Raw genomic sequence first — 20,147 nt, 5'->3', positions numbered from 1 at the left:
TTTAAGCAATAACAAAAGTTTGACAATAAACAGAGTATATGTGTGTGTGTCAAATACATGGTAGTGTGTGTAATGTTTTCTTTATTAATTTAATGTATCTTTTATGCATTATTTTAAAAAAATATTAGCATTCTGCACTCCTTCTCTATATTCTCTATAAGTGTGGAAAATTTAATACTCCTTCATTCACGCAATTTTCCTAAAAAGGACTACAAAGTTTTTTTTCACGTATTAATATATAGATTCTCAAATGTCATCAAATTGCTATCTCAAAGAAATGGTGCGTTACAGTTTCAAGGTACTTAAAATGAAACTTGAAGTTCAAGACGAACGGTGGCTATATAAAAAAAAAACGAAAAAAAAAACATTCGAGCGAAAAGAAAAAAAAATCCAAAATCCGGGTTAGTAGATCATTCAGCGCCTCAATGATACAGCCAGTATACTAAATTTGCATGGAGATGGTGCGAGTGAGCCCCGGGCTTGATTCGCTCATAATCCGAAGCTCGGCTGAAGTGATTTAAATTTCGCTCCCACGGTTATACGTCTGACTGCTGTAACGTTGAAAGATGAAAAGATAAATCAGCCTTTCATTTAAATTGTATATGAACCCGGTTGTTTTGGATTACGTCTTTATATTATTTGGAAACAGGGAATTATTTGGTTTTGACTCCTGCCCGGATTCTCTGCTATGACCTCGGATGCAATCATTTTGTAGGTATCTGTTGGAGTTCGAATATGAAAGTAATGGCCGGCAACACTTGACACATGTAAGGTTACATACAGATTTCGAATATTGGAATCTATATATTAATACGTGAAGCAAAAACTTTGTATCCCTTTTTACGAAAATTGCGCGGACGGAGGAGCATAAAATTTTCCACACTTACAGAGAATATAGAGAAGAAGTGCACAATGCTAATAATTTTTTTTAAAGAATGCATAAAAGATACTTTAAATCAATAAAGAAAACATTACACACACTACATACCATGTATTTAACGCACACACGCACGCATACTATTTATTGTCAAACTTTTGTTCTTGACGTCTGTGGTCAAATTGAGAATAGATTAAATATTGTTTGTCTCTATTAATATTTTTTATAGAGTAGCCTTGGCGAAATTTGTGATTATAGAAGTATAAAATACAATCATAATAGTGTACAAACTTACAATTCCAATTAATTATAGTCGAATTTCGACTACTGCGGTACCTCTAGTTATTTTAAATGTTTAAAACAAATAATTGTCATCTCGTCAGTGAAGACAATGACTTTTCATCTAGACACGGTCAGAGCAACATCTAAGAGTTTTAAAAAGATAAAATATTATAATGGTATAACAGTGTACAAAGTATTTGGAATATAATTATAATGAAGCAGAGTGTTTTTAAATAGTCCCTCATCATTTACAGAACCCAGTCCCTCAAATTGAACCCTCCAACAGTATCCTCCCGATTCAATATCAGTGTTTTTAGGCATTCCAAGCTCTAGAAACCGTTCTTGTTGACCCCGTCGAATGCAACGAAGGGTTCGTCGTGTACATTAACCTACGGACACTGCCCAAAGAGTTTCTTGTCGGATTTTCTCACTGGGTCGCGAATCCGATCCGGTGGTAGATTCAGCGAAGCACTGCTCTAGCTAGGGCAGATATTAGCAAAGGCTCCCAGACTGAGCCCCGTGAACTCACCTCCACGTTCAGTGAAGCTGGCATAACTTTTCGATGTTACTAGCGATAGGTAAACACAAAAAAAAACTCGGATGCGAATGGTTTAAAAAAACGAGGAAATATAGCATTTCACGTAATCATTAAAATTATAACAAATGAGATGTGGGTGGGTTCAAACGAGGTTTTTGTTGATTCCTCAGTGGGAGTCAGAGACCTGGCATTGCTGACGTCCATGACCCACGATGACCATTCACACGTACATGCGACAAATATTCGTTTGTCTCAATTAAAATTAAAACGATCACAACCATTCGGCCTTTTGGGTAAAAACAGTTTTCATAATTTGTACTCACACTTTTGCGACAAATGTTTCAACATTATCCACCTACATACCTGTAACAAGAAAATATATTCTAGATTATAGAGTTACATTACATATATTAATAATTTGACTTCGAAATTGGTATCCAATTATTCCGCGTAGTTTCTAATGCACCATTTTTTTATTGTTTAGATGGGTAAAGGAGCTCACAACCCGATGTGAAGTGGAGCAGTCAGGTACAACGTAAATGCCGCCATCCACCTTCAGACATGAGTACTAATTCTCAATAATTCAAGCTGTATAGTGGTATTTATGTATCCTTAAAGTAACTTAGTCAAGCAAAACTATACACATCATTAAACGATTATAATAATGTAATACAGGGACATAATATAACGCTTTAGCTTTATTGATGTCAACATTCATAGCTCATGAGACAATATGGCACGTCTACGTGTAGTCCAACGAATTTACGAAGCGGTTCTGACTGCGCATATAACGGAAAATCATTGGCCCATCGTTTTTATGACTCGCTTACATAGACCGTAACGGTGGACCATAGGATGTAAATTGTTGCATTTTTCACGTCATAAACTGGTTTTGAAGCGCTCGTGAGCAATCGCGACGACTGCCCTCCAGTGGTACAATTCCGCGGGATATATCCTCCGATAGGAACTACGTTTACTAAGCAAATACGTACGAAACACGAAAGACTTTAGCGATTAATGAGTGGTAGTAATTAAAAACGAACCCCGGAAATTGGCCTTTAAAATATCAATTTGTTAAAGTTTTTAGATATAAAGTTTTAATAAGGCCATTAGTATTTTTTTAAAGAGTTAAAACTAGGATTTTATCGACCTTCTCTCTTCTGCATCTTCTTCAATCTGTGTCTATCCAATGTTGAGTGTAAGTCTTTTTATACGCACTCTATTCTTTTCGGTCTCTTGCCTTTCGCATCCAGTCCTTACCAGCTATTTTGACCAGGCAGTAGGTCGACCTGATTAGTTGTCTTTCCACGTTATGCCATCTTGGATGAGGTCTCCACTCCAATACTTTTGTACCCCGACCATCTCTGGTGGGTTTTGGTAAACAAAACATTTTTTTTACAATATGGTTGAACAGCATTCGCTCTAACAATATTTAAATTTAATAATCCTAAAGTGACAGGACATTAAGTATACAAGTATTAAATTAAATTTTATTACTTACAAACCGAATGGCTTCGTAATCCGATAGGCGTAAAACCAATAAACTACTGTTTCGTGATGTTAAAAACGATATATATATCGTGGTAATAATGGTACAGTAATTATTAGTAACGCGACACCTATTTGAACGTGTGGCACGGCGGTCGTTAATTAGATTTTGCCGTTTGTTTTGAAAGTAAAAGCTAGTAGTAAATTTGCCGGATCCTACTATTACTGCCGCGATCATTCACACACTTCAGTATGATACAGTCGCAGTGGGTTAGGTATGACGTCCGAAGTATATATTATATTATAGAGATTTTTATTGCCTTTTTAGACAGTAGAGCATATTTTTATCGTCGCTCACGGACGTCAGCAATGCTAGGGACAGAGCCAAGCCGATACCTACCCCTGATTATTGTCCACAAGCCTTGTTCGAAGAAAGTCATATCATAGTACTCGAGAAACACCACGGAGGGGAGTTCAGCCCATAGCCGGATGTTACGTGGCAGAAAATATCTCTGGAAACGCACTGTAGATTAACTGTAGATTCCAGATAGTATGGATAAACTCTACTGCTATGGTGGGAAATGCGATGGTAACAAGAAGACGAAAGAATCATCTCAAAAGATTCGTCAGAACAAGTCCTTTCCATGAAATATACAGTAAGCATTTATAAAATTTTGTCATGAATAGTAGTGTAGTGTACACTGTACTACCGCCAGTTCTATTTGTTTCTAGCGTGTTATAGATTTGCGTTCTGGTTTTTACAACAGAAGATTCATAGCTTTGATACAATTTGAGCTTAAATCTGATGTTAGAGACTTCAAAATCATAAGACTCTTCCAATAAAAACATAAGTCAAATATTGGAATAGAATCGGAAATTAAAAATTTTAATTAATTAATTTAACAAAAAGACTGTCCACACACAGTTCGGTTAATATTAGATAAACACAGCTTAGGCGTGTTAATGCGTGAGGAGGGACGCATTCCACGCTTACGATTAAACGTCTATTATCATTAACATCTAGAAACTTTGGATATCAATATGTATATGGTAACAATGACACCAGTGAACCAGACATATTAATTTACTTTCAACTTTATCGGAAAATAAGGAAGTGAAAATGTAAGAATTTTTGTACGTACTATTTTTTTGTTCTCTGAAAACAGATTTGTTGGTAATTTTTGGAAAAAGGCCACAAGAATAAAATGAGTCATTCCGTTTCCTTATTGTTTAAATTAATAAACTTATTTAAAACCAGGTGAGCTGTGAGCTCGAACACACATGAAACCAAAAAAAAGAACTAAAAGAAAATTAAAAAAAGTAGCCTATGTTCATCAGGGGTAATGTCGGTTTCTAATGGAAAAATAATTTTTCAAATCGGTCCAGTAGTTTCGGAGCATATCCAAAACAAACAAACAAACAAATCATTCTTCTTTATAATATTATAGTATAGAAATTTAGATATATTCTTTTTTAATAGATTGTAACTGTTCTACCTAGTTTAATGGGTAAGCAATAAGAAGTTTCGTCCTAATGGTAGTAGACTGGCAGTAGCGCATGGTATAAGCGTAGTTAACTATGTTTTTGAGTCTCTGGTTCGCATAGCATAGGGAATCCTAGCTTGGAGGGTTATACGATCATCGGTAACTTGCCCCGGATTATTTATTGTTTAATTGGTGACTAGTGAGTTGTGAGCTGTTAAATCAAAATGCGAAATCACAACACCAGGACAGTTTCGACGTCATTTTCGATGAATAGAATATGACCATTAGTTTAAATATATCTGCGTTTTGAATAATTGAAATGACAATATTGAATATGACTGGTGGTAGGACCTCTTGTGAGTCCGCGCGGGTGGGTACCACCACCCTGCCTATTTCTGCCGTGAAGTAGTAATGCGTTTCGGTTTGAAGGGTGGGGCAGCCGTTGTGGATGTCTATGGGCTCCAGTAACCACTTAACACCAGGTGGGCTGTGAGCTCGTCCAACCATCTAAGCAATAAAAAAATATATGATAATGACGAGAAATCGATACAACGTAAATATAAGGTGGTGTTGTAGTCCGTTTTGCTGGTAAATAAGACCCTCACAAGTCGTTTCAGCTTCACTACGCTCCTTAACATCGCTCTAGGTCAGGCCGGCTGTCATGATCTAGCTCTCCACGATGCGTCATCAAATGGGTTCAGGGCGACCAGGTCTACTGCCACGCGGTTGCAAGTCAAAAGTGTCACCAATTAACAACGTAACGATGAGTTCATTATCCGAACACGATTTTCATCAAATTTCACGTCAAATTTAATGACAAGAACGACGACAATAACCACGAGACACCGCCTCGTTGATTTCAACTAGGGTTGCCAGACGTCCCGTATTTTAGGCTTAGTTTAAAATGTCCCAACGGGATTGACTCTGTCCCGTATTTGAACCGATTATAATTGTTTTGAATTTTATAAATATGTTAAAACCGATAAAAACTGGCTTGCACCTCGGAAAATTATCAAAAAAAAAATTATGTTACTATATAATTTTATTTTTTATTTGTCCCGGGTAAAAAACTAAATTCCCGTATTTTTTTGCCTATTTAAGCATTTGCCACTTATAGGCTAAAAAAAATCTGGCAACCCTAATTTAAACTCACCCGTTATTTGAATAGCTGTCATTATGACGGTCACGCGATTCGTGTGAGGACTTCCTTATTGTAGAATCGGCTTGCCACATTTAAGTTATCGAAAAAAATACGTTTTAATTATAGAGAAACTCTAATAAAAATTTAAAGAAAGTATTTGATCCCGTGTCCGACATGTTATTGAATCATCTTTGTTTAAGAAACATCAATAATATTTGTTTCGTTTTCGTTTTGGACAACGTTTTCGATGCGCCGGATATTACTAAAAAATACTGCATTAAGTATCAATATTACTCAAGAAATAAGCGTGCCAAACAAACATTAATTTTGTAACAGTGATAAATCACAATGAAAATTGAACTACCAAAGTAATATGCTGTTTAGACAATCATTAAAATTCTTGAGTTTAAAAGGCATGATATTACTCGCGTTCTTTTCATGTCACACCAATTGACTAGATGAGTCTAACGCTCCTTGACGCAACGCATTCGCCAATTCATAGTGCCTTTCGATAGCAGTGTGAAAATTTAAAAGTATTAAGAAATCGAGTGATTCAGATGTGGCATTGTATAAGCATGGATATTTTCTAACTATTTATATGATTTTTTCGGGCATTATCTAGTATTTTAATACACATTCACTCCGACGCTAAAATAAAATTTGTAAAAAAATACAACGCGTGACCTCAAAGCGTCCTAACGCCGCGACAGAGCGCTGCGTACTTATAGCGCTGGGGCTCTGTTTGACGGTATGTTACCATAGTAGTACAACACATCTCGGCGTCATAGCGCGGCGTCAGTTTAGCGCTCTGCCGCGCTCTAATTACGCGTTCTGTTTGACGAAGCCTGAAAAGAGCGCGACGTTAAGTACGCGGCGCTAAGTACGCATTCTGTTTGACGAAGGCTTTAGATTAGAAGATCTCAGACAGGGCGCTAAAATATTGTCTCTGACACCGATACAGCATTAATCTATTAGCTTAATAGCCTGAACTGAACTAGGTATGTACCTAATTATAAGTTTTGCAAATTCATGTTTGATCTACCCTCAATTGAATACGAATGCAGCCAGCAGTCATTCCCTAGTCCGCGAGTCGCTTTAACTTTTAAAACTAGTCTCGCCCGCTATGTAATCGAAATTCGACTATAATTACGGGCTCCTTAATATTTATATCCATTCATATTTTTTTGTTAGATTTTTTGTTATTTTGATTTTTGATATCAGCTTACCTTTTGTTACATTTTTTTTTATATTACTATTAAAACATTTACACTGAAATGAAATTAAACACCCCGAGATATGAATTTAAAATTTTTATTCGTATTTCTTTATTTTCGTAATAATATAGTAACAGTGCCATGTATACCGTGGACTGCCATGCGAACAAACGAGTCCATTCTAAGGCAGCTAGACTTCCGAAAAAGGCTCTCTTCCATCTGCCGGGAACGTGTTATGAGCTTCTTCGGACACATCATGCGGTCTCCCAGACATGAATTAGAGAAGCTCATAATTACGGGTCGAATAGAAGGCAAGCGCGCCGTGGGCAGAACACCAGCCAGATGGTCAGATCTAGCAAGAGAAGCACTCGGTGGTAGTCTGTACCATGCAGTCCATGCCACCCATGATCGGGCGCATTGGAAGTACATCGCATGTGGTCGCAATCCTCAGTAGTGAGGGAACGATATAGAAGTAGAAGAGATAGTAACAGTTCCAATATATATATACCCTGTATAGTCTGGTCACCTCGCGATTTTGCGATGATGGTCAACTCAGGACATTGCTGCTATTTTTCCAATATCGGTCCACAATTGTAGCATTATCCTTTTTTTAACTCCATTTAGGAGTGGAAGTAGAGTGGGGATAGGACCCCTATTGTTTCTTGAGTATTGGCGGTAAGTCGGGATAGGATATTATTCCACTTGGATTTACCAATTTCTTTATTATGGGGCATTTTGTGAGACTTTGCCGGTACTTTGTGGCTACCACTATTTGATACTAACGCACTGGTCACTATCTTCGACCTCATTTTCCAAGGGGAGTGGCTAATTACTTAGAAATCCACATGCGTTTCTTTCTTTGAAGTCAGGTATATTGGAAAAATTATCGCAGCGATATTTCATAGTGAGACGTTTATGGTTTTTTGGGGGCGAGGAATTTAACAAAAAAGCGGCCATTATTTTAGTGTGAATCACCGTCTCAATTTAAATTAAGTGATACTAATGTTTGGGAAACACGTATCGCCTTGAATTATTACAATTGTGTTAATTAGCTTCTTATGCTATTCGTGAGTAAGCAATTTCTGCAGTAAAGCAAAGCAATTGAAGCCAAGAAGATGACGTATGAAGAAGCATGTTGGAAATAAAGTTAAGCTATACAGCAGACATTTTAATATATACCACGAGAAAAAACAAAAACGAATAGTCTAGACTCTTCGCTCGCACATCAAAATTCAGGCAACGAATATTTAGTTCAAAAACTGAAATTATATTTATCGTACACGACATGACCAGACTATTTGAGTTTTCGACAGTTGCAAATTAAAATAGCGCTCGTGCGTGATCTCGTAGCGCGGAGGTCGTTGAGAGATCTGGGATCGTCCGTGTTTTGAATAAATGAAACATTGTTATGAACGGTTTTGAAGGTAAGATGAGTTTTCGTGTAGTTCCGGTAAACAAAGCTGAAAGCCACGTGTTAGGAGCTGCTGATAACCGATTGTCAATATTTTTCAGATATTTCTAAGATATATATTAATACATGCATGAATGTGACTAGAAGATGTATGGAAATGGTAATGCAAGGTAGAGGAGGAAGAGATCGAAGTGTTGAGATGACGGTTGATAGAAGAAAATGAAATAGAAAAATTCGCTGTGCCGACCCCACCGAGTGGGACAAGAAGAAGATTTCTAAGATATATTAATAAATTAAACGCCTGTATGTATATTAAATTCAGTGTGATAAATATGTGAGAGGAGGAACTGTGAAATTGGAAAGTCATTAATTATCCAATTGTTCCAATCTGTTGTCTCAAATGAATTATGGTTAAAATTATGTTGAGGGCTTATGGGCAAATACGATATGGTAATTTTTTAGTGACCGTTGTCCTTAGGAAACATGAAAGTTGGGGTAAAATACAATAATTAAAGCTGTTAAGCTAGATAGAGTAGTTGCATTCGTCAAGAACACTTGGCTGTGTCTTCTTGATTTCAATAGCAGTTGACTGCGATGCCATTATTTCCATCACATTGAGCGTAAGCTAATCGTCATATATTAATACACGCCTTACTGTTTTCAAAGTAAAAGTGAAAATGTGAACGTTCCTCTAAAATAGATCCAGGAATAAAAATTTTGTAAAATGAAAAATAAATGAAACTTAAAAAATACTTCAATGGACTTATTGAAGGAATCCGTGAAGCCATGTCCAATTTCGATTCAATCGCTGAATTTTAAGCACTTTCAAAGATGCTAAATAGTTATTAAGCTATCGTTCTTGCACTTTCATACCTAAAGAAACACGTAACGTAAACGTAACGCTAAAAACTTACTTATTCCTTTAGCGTATCTGTTTGAACTCTATTTATCGACTAACGTCCTTGTGGCGGGTAGCCATCATACAACGCAAGATAATTGACAGATGCCTGAATCTCGCCATACGACATTTTCAAGATAAAGCGCATATATACAAGTTCCGAACAACAACATTCGGACCGTCGGTCTACCGAGCAATATCAGACGCTCGGTGGAAGATCTTCCTTTTGTCGTTAAGTTTCCCCAAAGTCCTCTGAATTTATTTCTGTCAAATAAGTTTACGTAATCGGAATCAAACTAAAACTGAACCCATTCATTTTATTGTACTATCAATTACGTTTTACAGACGATAACACAGCGGCAATGGTTTTCACAAACAATTGCAAAACGTTCAGCGCTTAGCGATATTTACTCGATCGAGAATGTGGTGTGTCATGGCGGGAATACAGATGAAGTGTGTTGCTAACGTCCAAAATAATTTCTAAATCATTGAGGTTGTCAAAAAGTTTGCTTATAAAGATTCCTTGTTTATAGTCAATGATGCATGTAGATAGTAAGAAATTGAGTTTTATGAGACCACTGGTGGTAGGACCTCTTGTGAGTCCGCACGGGTAGGTACCACCATCCCGCCTATTTCTTTATATCTCGAGGTGGGTGGCGCATTTACGTTGTAGATGTCTATGGGCTCCAGTAACCACTTAACACCAGGTGGGCTGTGAGCTCGTCCATCTATCTAAGCAATAAAAAAAAATAGCTTGGTTGCCAGTTTTTCATAATTAAAAGTGGAAAACTAGCTTTAATTTAAAAAGCTTATATAATATTGAAACTGAAAAAAATATATGCTATAGACACTGCCTTGAGAGGTTATATCAGCGTAACCTTAACTAGTATATGAGCTCACGGGGCTCAAACCTGACGACGTTGCTAACACGAACCCTAGCAAGAGCCGTGCTTCGCAGAATCTACCACCGGATCGGTAACGTGACCCACTGAGAAGATCCGGCGAGAAACTCAGTGGGCTGTGTCTGAGGGTTAATTTACTCGTCGAGCCCTTCGTCGCAAGCGACGGGTTCGACGAGAACGATGACCAGTGCTTGAAGTACCTAAAAGCACTGTTAGTGGATCGGGAGGATCCGAAATGACGTGTTTGGGGCGACGTCTACTGCTTTCCATTCTTTCCGCAGGATCAGGAATGTAGTTACCGGCGACCACGATGAGAGGGTTCTCGTATCGTGCCGCTTTATCGAAGTGGGTTCTGAGTAAAACATGCTTTTGACAAAAGAAAAATATTCATACGGTCTACTAGAATTTAAGTAATTAATCACGTCATAGACAACCATGAACTCTGGCAAATGGATACAAACAAAGTTAATGTCTTTAATAAACTACATTCTACCGTAAAAGTAATTCAAAGATTGTGGGCATGGGCAGACCATAGTTTCTATTTTATTGGCCTTATAATAGCTATGAGTGACTACGCTCAATCACTATTTAGTGGATTACATGGTCTGTTTTCGGAGAATATCAGAGAAATGTGGAATTTCACAGTAGTTACACAGTAACTACTTGCACGTCATCTATTATCAGAAGCAACGAATAAAATACAAATATTTACGTGTGAACTGAACAAAACAAGATTGTAAAAAGTTGTTTGTTCCATAGATAACAGCATATCAATGAGCTATTGCTTACTCGAGTGTTATTTACTCGATCGGGATCGCGGTGCTTGGGTTGTCGTGACACGAATACTAATGAAACGGTACAGTGTTGCCATTACACAAAACGTGACATATTTTTTTTTTTTTTTTACATTATTTGATCGACATTCGATGTTCTACTTTCAAAATATATCAACATGATGGGGAAAAAATAAAATAAATATGGTAATAATGTACGTCGTAATACTTTGTTGGTTTAATGACATGTCAAGTTAAATACAGGCACAGGATCGACATGAACATTCACACAGTAATATTTGGTGTCGGTCACTCAAACTTGAAATCAATGGTCGCGATCAATCATAAAAACATCAGGTCACAATTGCACTGCAAATTAAAATTGATAAAAGTAATGCTTTATTACGTAATATAATACTTTTTAATCTGTGACGACTATCAACCGTAAAGGATAGTCATGAGAAAAAATTACAAAAAGAGAACATCAACATTCTAAATTCCCGCGCGAGTTCAAAATTCGAAAATTCAATCCGGCTCCGTTGAAATTCATTACGGCATCGAGAAGTCGAACGCGACAAAACGTGGGAAACGACAATATGCACTCTGACTAACGTAATTAGTGCTAAATTCGTTTAAACTGAGTGTTAGAGCTCGTCGGCCAATTTGCAACGTGGCGCTTGTTAGTCCGTCTGCCGGAGTCGGAATTTAGTCTCGAAATACAGTTTGGGATTTTGATGAGAGCAGGAAAAGGCCATTATTATTTGGTGTTACTAAATAGTTTTCTTTAAATAATAATTAATGTCCTTTTGCAAATAATACATTCTTTGTCTTTGCCTTTAAAATAAAAAAAATGAAATATTCAAAAATTTCCAGAAAATAAACAAGAATAAAAAGAGAGCACTTGAAAAATGAATTACATAATTGTGTTGTTTATTATATTATATTATTTTACACAGCAAAGCCAAAAGTAGTTAATAATTTCAAATTATTTTATGTCCTTAATGTTTGTTATGCTTTGAGATAAACATTTCATTTTGTACGCTTATTTAAAATGAAACCTCAAAATCGGAAACCAATAAAATTGAAAAATGTTCTATTTATACAATTTCAAAACCTAACCTCTCAATTTCACTACAGAGTTCTATTCTTGATTCAAATTCTCAGAAAACATAACCTTTTTCTTTTGCTATTCTAAATCAAAGACCAAGGGATTATGAAAAATTCAGCCTTCCATAAACTAAAGCCAATTAAATCTTGCCTAAAGCGGAAGGGTTAATTTTAATGAGCTACATTCATCGTTTTGTTCGTAACGCGACGTGCAAACATTTGCTCCTGAAAGTCGTTGCCACCAGTCTAGTCTGACACTTGACAGGATCAAATCCTTATGATGAATATTACAATTATATTTTAACGTTCTAAAATCAAAAGTTTTTTTGGCTTTTACAGACAAGTTCAAATCGTTATTACTTTAGCATTGGAATGAATCGGCTCAAGGTTTGCTCTCTTCCTATATTGGCATGTACATAAATCGATACGTATAAAATTTAGTATATACCAAAGTAGTATCTACAAGTAGATGTTTTTTTTTGCCTATGTATTCGTTGATAGCCTAAGGGGCTATTCCAGATACACGCCCAAGATTAGGTGAGCTCATTGGCTCAACCTTAGAGAATTTGCTAACACTAGCCCTAGCAAGAGCAGTGCTTCGCGGAATCTACCACCGGATCGGAATCGCGACCCACTGAGAAGTACCGGCGAGAAACTCAGTGGGCTTAAATGTATGTATGTGTGTATGTTCCCTATAGAAAACAAAACGGCTGGACACATTTCGAAAAGATTTTCAGTATGAATCACAATTCCAAACCCGGGTTAGTAATTAAAAAAGCTGTGTTAAATGTGAAAAAATAAATGTATGTACACCATTTTTTTTTATGCCTTAATTATCTGTGGTTACAAAAAAGTTTTAATTTAGAAAGAGGAAATTTAGGCGTACGACGTAGAAAATACGGGTATATGCTACTATTTTTTTGGTCCTGAAAAACCATATATGCCATATATGTATTATAATTATTAGTAATTTGCCTGTGCTATGCCCGAGATTAACATACTGTATCTTTGTTATATCCAATTGTTCTAAAGTAAACATCTTGATTGGATCAGGAGTTGGATACCAAATAAGCACGGTGCTCTATCTAAATATTTGATTAATAATTCTGGATTCTAACTAAGAGGACGACATTCCCCACATTCTCCTCGTACTGTGCGACGCTTAAGAAAAAGTTAGAGATCTCTAACGATCTCATAAATTTTACATGTTTCTTACATGTAGCTTCCTTATTCGTTGAGATTAATTGAAATTAATTTTAATTTAATTACAGATACATATTATTATAGCTATATGAGTAGGATAGGGACATTAAATTAAAACAGATGTCTTTTTATAACTTTTTTTTTTCGTTTGTACTAAATATACTTAAACTGAATCACTGAAATCTTAATTTGACAATTCGATTCGATTTTGGCATCAGCGTGACGTCTTATTGCAGTGACGGTGTTATCAGGATCATAAATTATTCTAACGTAAAAAAAATCTTAAAGTCTAAAAACTACACTAACCATCCGACATATTTGTTATTTATATCCTCTCCGACAGCTATCTATCTGATTAGTTCGAGAGGCCGATTCTCAGAATCCACTGCTTCAAATAGATTTATAAAAACACCGTTAATGTTCTCTCATAATACTTTACTATTGGATTATCAATGATGATGACGTGAGTTATTTCTAAGTCATAAATAACACCTGTGTGTGCCATTACCATTACTATGCTCACGAGTTATTTATTACAATAAATATCTACTTATAAGTGACTTTGTTATTAACAAGATAGACAGTGTTTGGTAAATCAAACCCACAAAAATATATAATTTACGTAATCACTGCTTGACGTCTTGTGAGTCCGCACGAGTAGGTAACACCGCCCTGCCTATTTCTGCCGTGAGCAGTAATGAGTTTCGGTTTGAAGGGTGGGGCAGCCGTTGTACTGTAACAATGGAGACCTTAGAACTCATGTCTCAAGTAGAGTGGCGGCATTTACGTTGTAGATGTCTATGGGTTCCGGTAAGCACTTAACACTAGGTGGGCCGTAACCTCGTTCACCCATCTAAGCAATAACAAAACCCAATAAATATGCAATATAGTTAGAGCTACCATCATATTACCTATTTTAGTTAGAAAGTGATGCTGGATTCTGATGTTGAGGTAGGAGGAGGGAGGCGGCATTGAAGTTGTGATGTCTGTAGGCTGTCATCATCGTCATCTCAGCCTGTCTACTGACCACTGCTGAAAATAGACCTCTCCAACTGATCTCCAGTGCGGCCGCTCTGTTGCCACCTGCATCCAACATGACCCAGCGATTTTCACCAGGTCGTCGGTCTGTCTGGTAGGTGGCCGTGCCACACTACGCTTGCCAGTACGTGGTCCCCATTCGAGGATCTTTCTGCCCCATCAGCCGTCCGATCTTCGGGCTATGTGACCTGCCCACAGCTTAAAGGCTGTAGTAAACGCTAAACATCATACTCATGTTTTTTTTTATTGCTTAGATGGGTGGACGAGCTCACGGCCCACCTGGTGTTAAGTGGTTACTGGAGCCCATATACATCTACAACGTAAATGCGCCACCCACCTTGAGAATAAGTTCTAAGGTCTCAAGTATAGTTACAACGGCTGCCCCCCCTTCAAACCGAAACGCATTACTGCTTCACGGCAGAAATAGGCAAGGTGGTGGTACCTATCCCCGCGGACTCACAAGAGGTCCTACCACCAGTAATGTATGTACCTATCAGGGTATGTACCTATCAGAGTCATGGACTCTTTTATCCATCTCTGCAATAAATAAAAGCGAAATACACTAGTCAGTGAATAGATATGCACAATCGATTTAGGATAACAATATCTTTTGATAGAGGTCCCTTCATACCTATGGTATTATGAATGTTATTTACCTCTACTGTTTATTTATGAACATAAAAGGGTGCCCATATTTTCATAGTAAATAAAACACGGAACTTAAAGTTGGCTTGTCAATTAAAGCAATTCGACTATAAGCCCACACGAATATTTGTCGGAGCTACATATAATTCAGCTGACTGACTTGGTGAAATCGTATATCTTTCAGTACGTAATTCAATTATACAGGCCAATCACACTCGCTCCGTATAACAGGTGCGTTTTATACTGCCGCCCAAGGAACCCTAGTGCCGCTGATTGTGAACGCCCAATGTATAAGAGGAAGCGATTTTTTTTATTTTAATTTTAACACCTACCCGGTCTTAACAGATGGCGCAATAACAAAAAAATGGGTTTGATACCACCACTAGAACAGTTTTGCACTGTAGATAGGATACGCTGTAGATACCTGTTTATATCTACTACTTCTTATAAATACTATGGTATTTTTGGTAATCTTTAAAACCTATTTTTAAAGTCATCCATTTTTGAAAGTGAAGGTCTTATCAAGCTTATGGTATCTGGTGGCCATCAGTTTCCTTTCTAGTTATTGCATCTGTTTAACAATGTACTTCAGTTTGTAATCCTTCGGGGACATTCTAGAGTTGAAATCTGCAAATTCTATCTGAATCTGAAAATTCTAAATTATGACCGTACGTCACAGTGCTCCGTCAGAGGTCAGCTTCGTGTTCAAATTCAATATTAGTAAGTGGGTAGAAACCAGAAGGTTCTTGGTTACTTTGGTCACATTGCTCGGCGGCCTTGACCAGACAACGTTGAAAGATTGATTGTGGTGGGCAAGGTAGAAGGGAAAAGACCCGCCGGCCGGCCACCAAACCGTTAGTCGGATCAGATAATTGCACTCACTAGACTCTCTGTTGCGAACGCTCTGAGAAGCCGAAAACCGAAGCAAATGGAAGCTGATGGTACAAAGAGCCACGAAGGGCTTTCAGTGACACGACCTTCAGCAATGAAGTATTCGACTAAGAAGAAGAAGAATTGGGTAGTAACTAATGGCTATGAAAAAAACCAAATGACCACATAATGTGGAGAGCAGGTCGACGTTTCATTCAGTGGATAGTAGCTGACAATTCAAACAAGAAGTAAAGAATATAATAATATAACTGCACTAATATTACATATCAACAGACTTTCCAACTAGTAGTTTTGATTACTGTTTCTCTTTTGTTTTAGGCCAAACAACGGAAGCGACAATAAATCGCAGAACCCTCCGAACTTCACCGCACCCATTAACGCGAGCCCAAGTTAGATTTTATACCACCAGAAATAGAACAAACAAACATGGAATATGCTGTAGTAGCGCGACACGATTTGGGACCTTTTCCCTTTTTATCAAGTTTTTTATTTTATTTTGGAGAACCTTGAAAGAAGCCTATGTCCAGCAGTGGACGTCCGTGGGCTGATGACAATCAGGGTTTTTTAATAATCTTCCAAGAGTGTTTGGGTTAGTGAGCTTCAAATCTCACTTTAATAGTATCGCAACTAAAGGTGTTTGAAAACTTCAAAATGCAACACGTGACGGCTTTTTAGGATCTTAGTAATGTGCGCGTTCAATGGCTCTATTTCATCAGCGAAACTGTGCTAGTTAATAAAACAAACAAATTTATTGGTGGCCAAGTTTGCAGTTTGAAAATGCATGAGTTTTGAATAGGCGAATTCGTAACATCTCATTATTCTGCAAGGACTTGTATGATGGTTGGAGTGATATTGACACTACGTTGATGGTCGACGCTTGGACAGATACATTTTATTTTAATTAATTATGTATTTATAAATAGTATTGACGAGCGCCTTTTATGGTAATCGAATTACGTAATATATTAAAATTAAATTAGCTGTGAAGTATATCCAATTACTTAGTCAGACCTGTTGGCGATCTGACTGTAATGGTACAACTGTCCAGACTATTTCCTGAGCTTTGGTTTCTCACGATGAATCTCCAATACTATTGAGGGTCTGGTCTCATAAACCCATTGGCAAGGACATGTTATAGGCGATATAGCTTGGAACTACATGCACATATCAGAAAAATCAACCACAAAATCACAGACCATTAATAAGAGCACTACACAATTTATAGGCCCGAAATTGTGAACTGAAACAAAGAAAGATTCTTTCTCCGAGTCCCAGAACGGCACTTCCCTGAAATCACTTGTCATGAGACAGGACATAAAGGGGGTCTGCAAAGGCCACCTGATGCCAGATTTACGAGCTAGGGCCAATGACGTAGGGCCGTGTTGACACCTGCTTACATGTACCGTTGTTTTAATTTACCATAAATACTTACGGGGGGATTTCGTGACACTGCGTCTGTGTGGGTTGGTTTAAATAGTATTGAGGACGTTTGCAGAAAATTCTTTTGGTTACATCTGATTTAATACCTGAAATAGATTATCCTAATTGCATTGTGTATAACTATTCTTCTCAATCGTGTCACTCTGTCATACTGTTGAACATATAGTAGTGTAACCATACGTGAATGTAATAAAATGCATAACTGATGGAATATTATATTTAATAGACTAGAAGTTGTTAATTTAAATAATAAGCTAATAAATTGGTATCAAATAATATATAAGCTTGTCTAGTGTGGGTATTTCTGATATAAGCTATTAAAACCGCCAGCAATATTTATGGGGTCTCATATTTCTATTACCACTATAGACAGTTGACCTAACCACCCACTTAACAGGAAGTTGTTACCGTATCGAATGCAATGAATGCAATTGATACTGCCATCATATGCGTCGATATTTCGATCGTCAATGTATTTAGCAACTGAACACAGTCGAATAATTTAAATAATGTAAATCAATAATAAAAATGGAATATAAAGTCTCCGATATAATATACGATTTCAAAGATAGGCTCTTAGGACTTAGGAACCTTTGGCATAAAGGAAAGAAAACTAATACAATTAATATGAAAGTAAGTACACTTCACAAAATTTTACCTGATATCTATTCGAGACCCATATAACAGAATGGCCAACTTCGAAACGTACACATATTAAACTAATTAAATAAGATTGAACACCAAGTAAATGAATTTAGGAAAACCTTCGGATGTCGTCACGCGGAGGGTAGAAGCGTAAAATAGGGTCGTTTGTACCCAGCCAGTATTAAAGGGTTGTGTTTATTTTGGACCTAATACACGGAAAGTGTTTTTGGTGTTTATATTTCGTGAGGTTCAAAGGTTTTTCACTTACGTTAGCTTAAGCCTAAAAGGTGTAAGTATATTGATTTGAATTGTATAAATTTCCCCTGGAAAAATTAAAACGTAACAAGAATCCACTATATTCCTTATAAATGAATGAAATTTACTTTTTATCAACTTAGAATCTGATTTATATCATTTTAAAGCACAATCATTCATTTAGTTACAGTACTTTGCAGACGACTGCGTGTGACTGCGAGATGTACGAGATGTACTTTGAATGCCATTCTACTTGTCTATTTGACCTAGTTCTCCGAAATCCACTTAAACTTGAAAACCTCTGTCAATAAGTCACGAAATTACTTCCCCTTCTTAAGTATTTGCAATTAATCCAAACATAGTACTTAGTACTATCCAAACTTTAGGACTAACCGCTTCTAAGTATCATTATGAAATTACACACAAGGACATTACTAAAAATTGCAAGAAAGTAAATATAATGTAATAGTAAGATTTTGAGAGAATTTTAATAAGATATTTGGGGGTATACGACAAAGGGAAGATCTTCCACCGAGCGGGTGATATTGCTCGGTAGATCGACGGTTGAAAATGTCGTAAGCGAGATTCAGGCATCTGTCAAATATCTTGTGTTCTGTGATGGCTACCGCCACAGATACATGCTTATAATAATGTCTGTTTATCTATAGACACATACATACATCGATAGATATAAAAAAAAATATCAATCTGGTTTATAGCTCATCACGTTTTCAAATTAAACATTAAATAAAGCAACTGATGTGGATGCGTTCTAAATATATCGATTCACTTTGAGAATACTCGAAATATTTAAGACTTCTCATAAAACGTATCAATTTTCAAGAAGTTGGCCAACATCAATATGTATATGGAAATAATTTATAAAGTTATAAAACCTAATGTAAAATTAAAAAAAACATCCTAATAATCACATCACAAAATACTAAGCGGAGATATACTGAGAAATAACAGATAAATGCGAACAATAACTTGTTTTTCTTCAGTGCACGCAAAAAAAAAAAACAAGCTGATATATATATTCGCAATTGAAAGTAGAATCATGTGACTAGAAACGCGGAAATACATACCGATAACGATCACTTCACGTACGTAAATATTTGCGAAATTTCACGAATAGAACGAAAAATGCACGTGTCTATAATCCTTTTGTGCGGACAAACGCACCCGCGATAAACTTCAGTTACTAGGTCTGTAGATCTTTGGAGTGTCAGATTAGGCGTTCATATCTACTGTGAGTCTAATGCTCGTAATAGGATAATGTTTAAATATATTTTCTACTAAACATTATATTTTTCTTTAATTTTCTATATTTCATTTTATTTGAATTAGTTTTAAAATAAATTAGACTTTACAAAACATCACTTTTCAATTTTATATTTAAGATAGCTAAGTCCCGCGATGTTGCTAATCTAGAAAAAGTAGCCTAAGTTACTCCTTATATCATCAGCTACCTATCAGTGAAAGTCTCGTTAAAATCGGTCCTGCCGTTCCAGAGATCAGTTTAAACTTATTTAAGTATACTATTATCATTCATATGAGCGGCGTGGGTAGTTTGGGGCTAGATACCTACTATGGGTGTTTTCTATTTATTGCTTAGATAGATCGACGGGCAACCAGAGCCGATAAACATCAACAATGTAAATTCCGTCATCCGAGACATTAGTAACTTAAATGTTTCACCTTTTTTTTCCATACTTGTGCTGATAGCCTTTAGAGGCTATATCAGCGTTACCCTAGCGTGTAGGTGAGCTCTCGGGGCTCAAACCGGAGGTGTTGCTAACACTGGCCCTAGCAGAACAGTGCTTTGCAGAATCTACCACCGGATCGGAAACGCGACTCATTGAAAAGATCCGGCGAGAACTTCAGAGGGCTGTGTCTATGGGTTAATTTACTC

General features: G+C 36.8%; 1 protein-coding gene across 2 annotated transcripts in view; it reads right to left on the bottom strand.

Moving 5' to 3' along the window:
* Positions 1-671: 671 nt before the first annotated feature.
* Positions 672-20,147, bottom strand: part of LOC114246971 (uncharacterized) — a 357,666-nt gene continuing 338,190 nt past the window's right edge. For both annotated transcript variants that reach the window (XM_089730727.1, XM_089730726.1), the window contains exon 5: positions 672-2,060. In XM_089730727.1, coding sequence (XP_089586853.1) covers positions 2,045-2,060 — 16 coding nt within the window. In that variant the 3' untranslated portion in view covers positions 672-2,044. The remainder of the gene's footprint in view (positions 2,061-20,147) is intronic.

Source organism: Bombyx mandarina, chromosome 10 (genome assembly GCF_030267445.1).
Source record: "Bombyx mandarina strain Sakado chromosome 10, ASM3026744v2".
Lineage (NCBI taxonomy): Eukaryota > Metazoa > Arthropoda > Insecta > Lepidoptera > Bombycidae > Bombyx > Bombyx mandarina.
The sequence above is the reverse complement of the archived record's forward strand: the minus strand, read 5'-3'. Positions and strand labels throughout refer to the sequence as shown.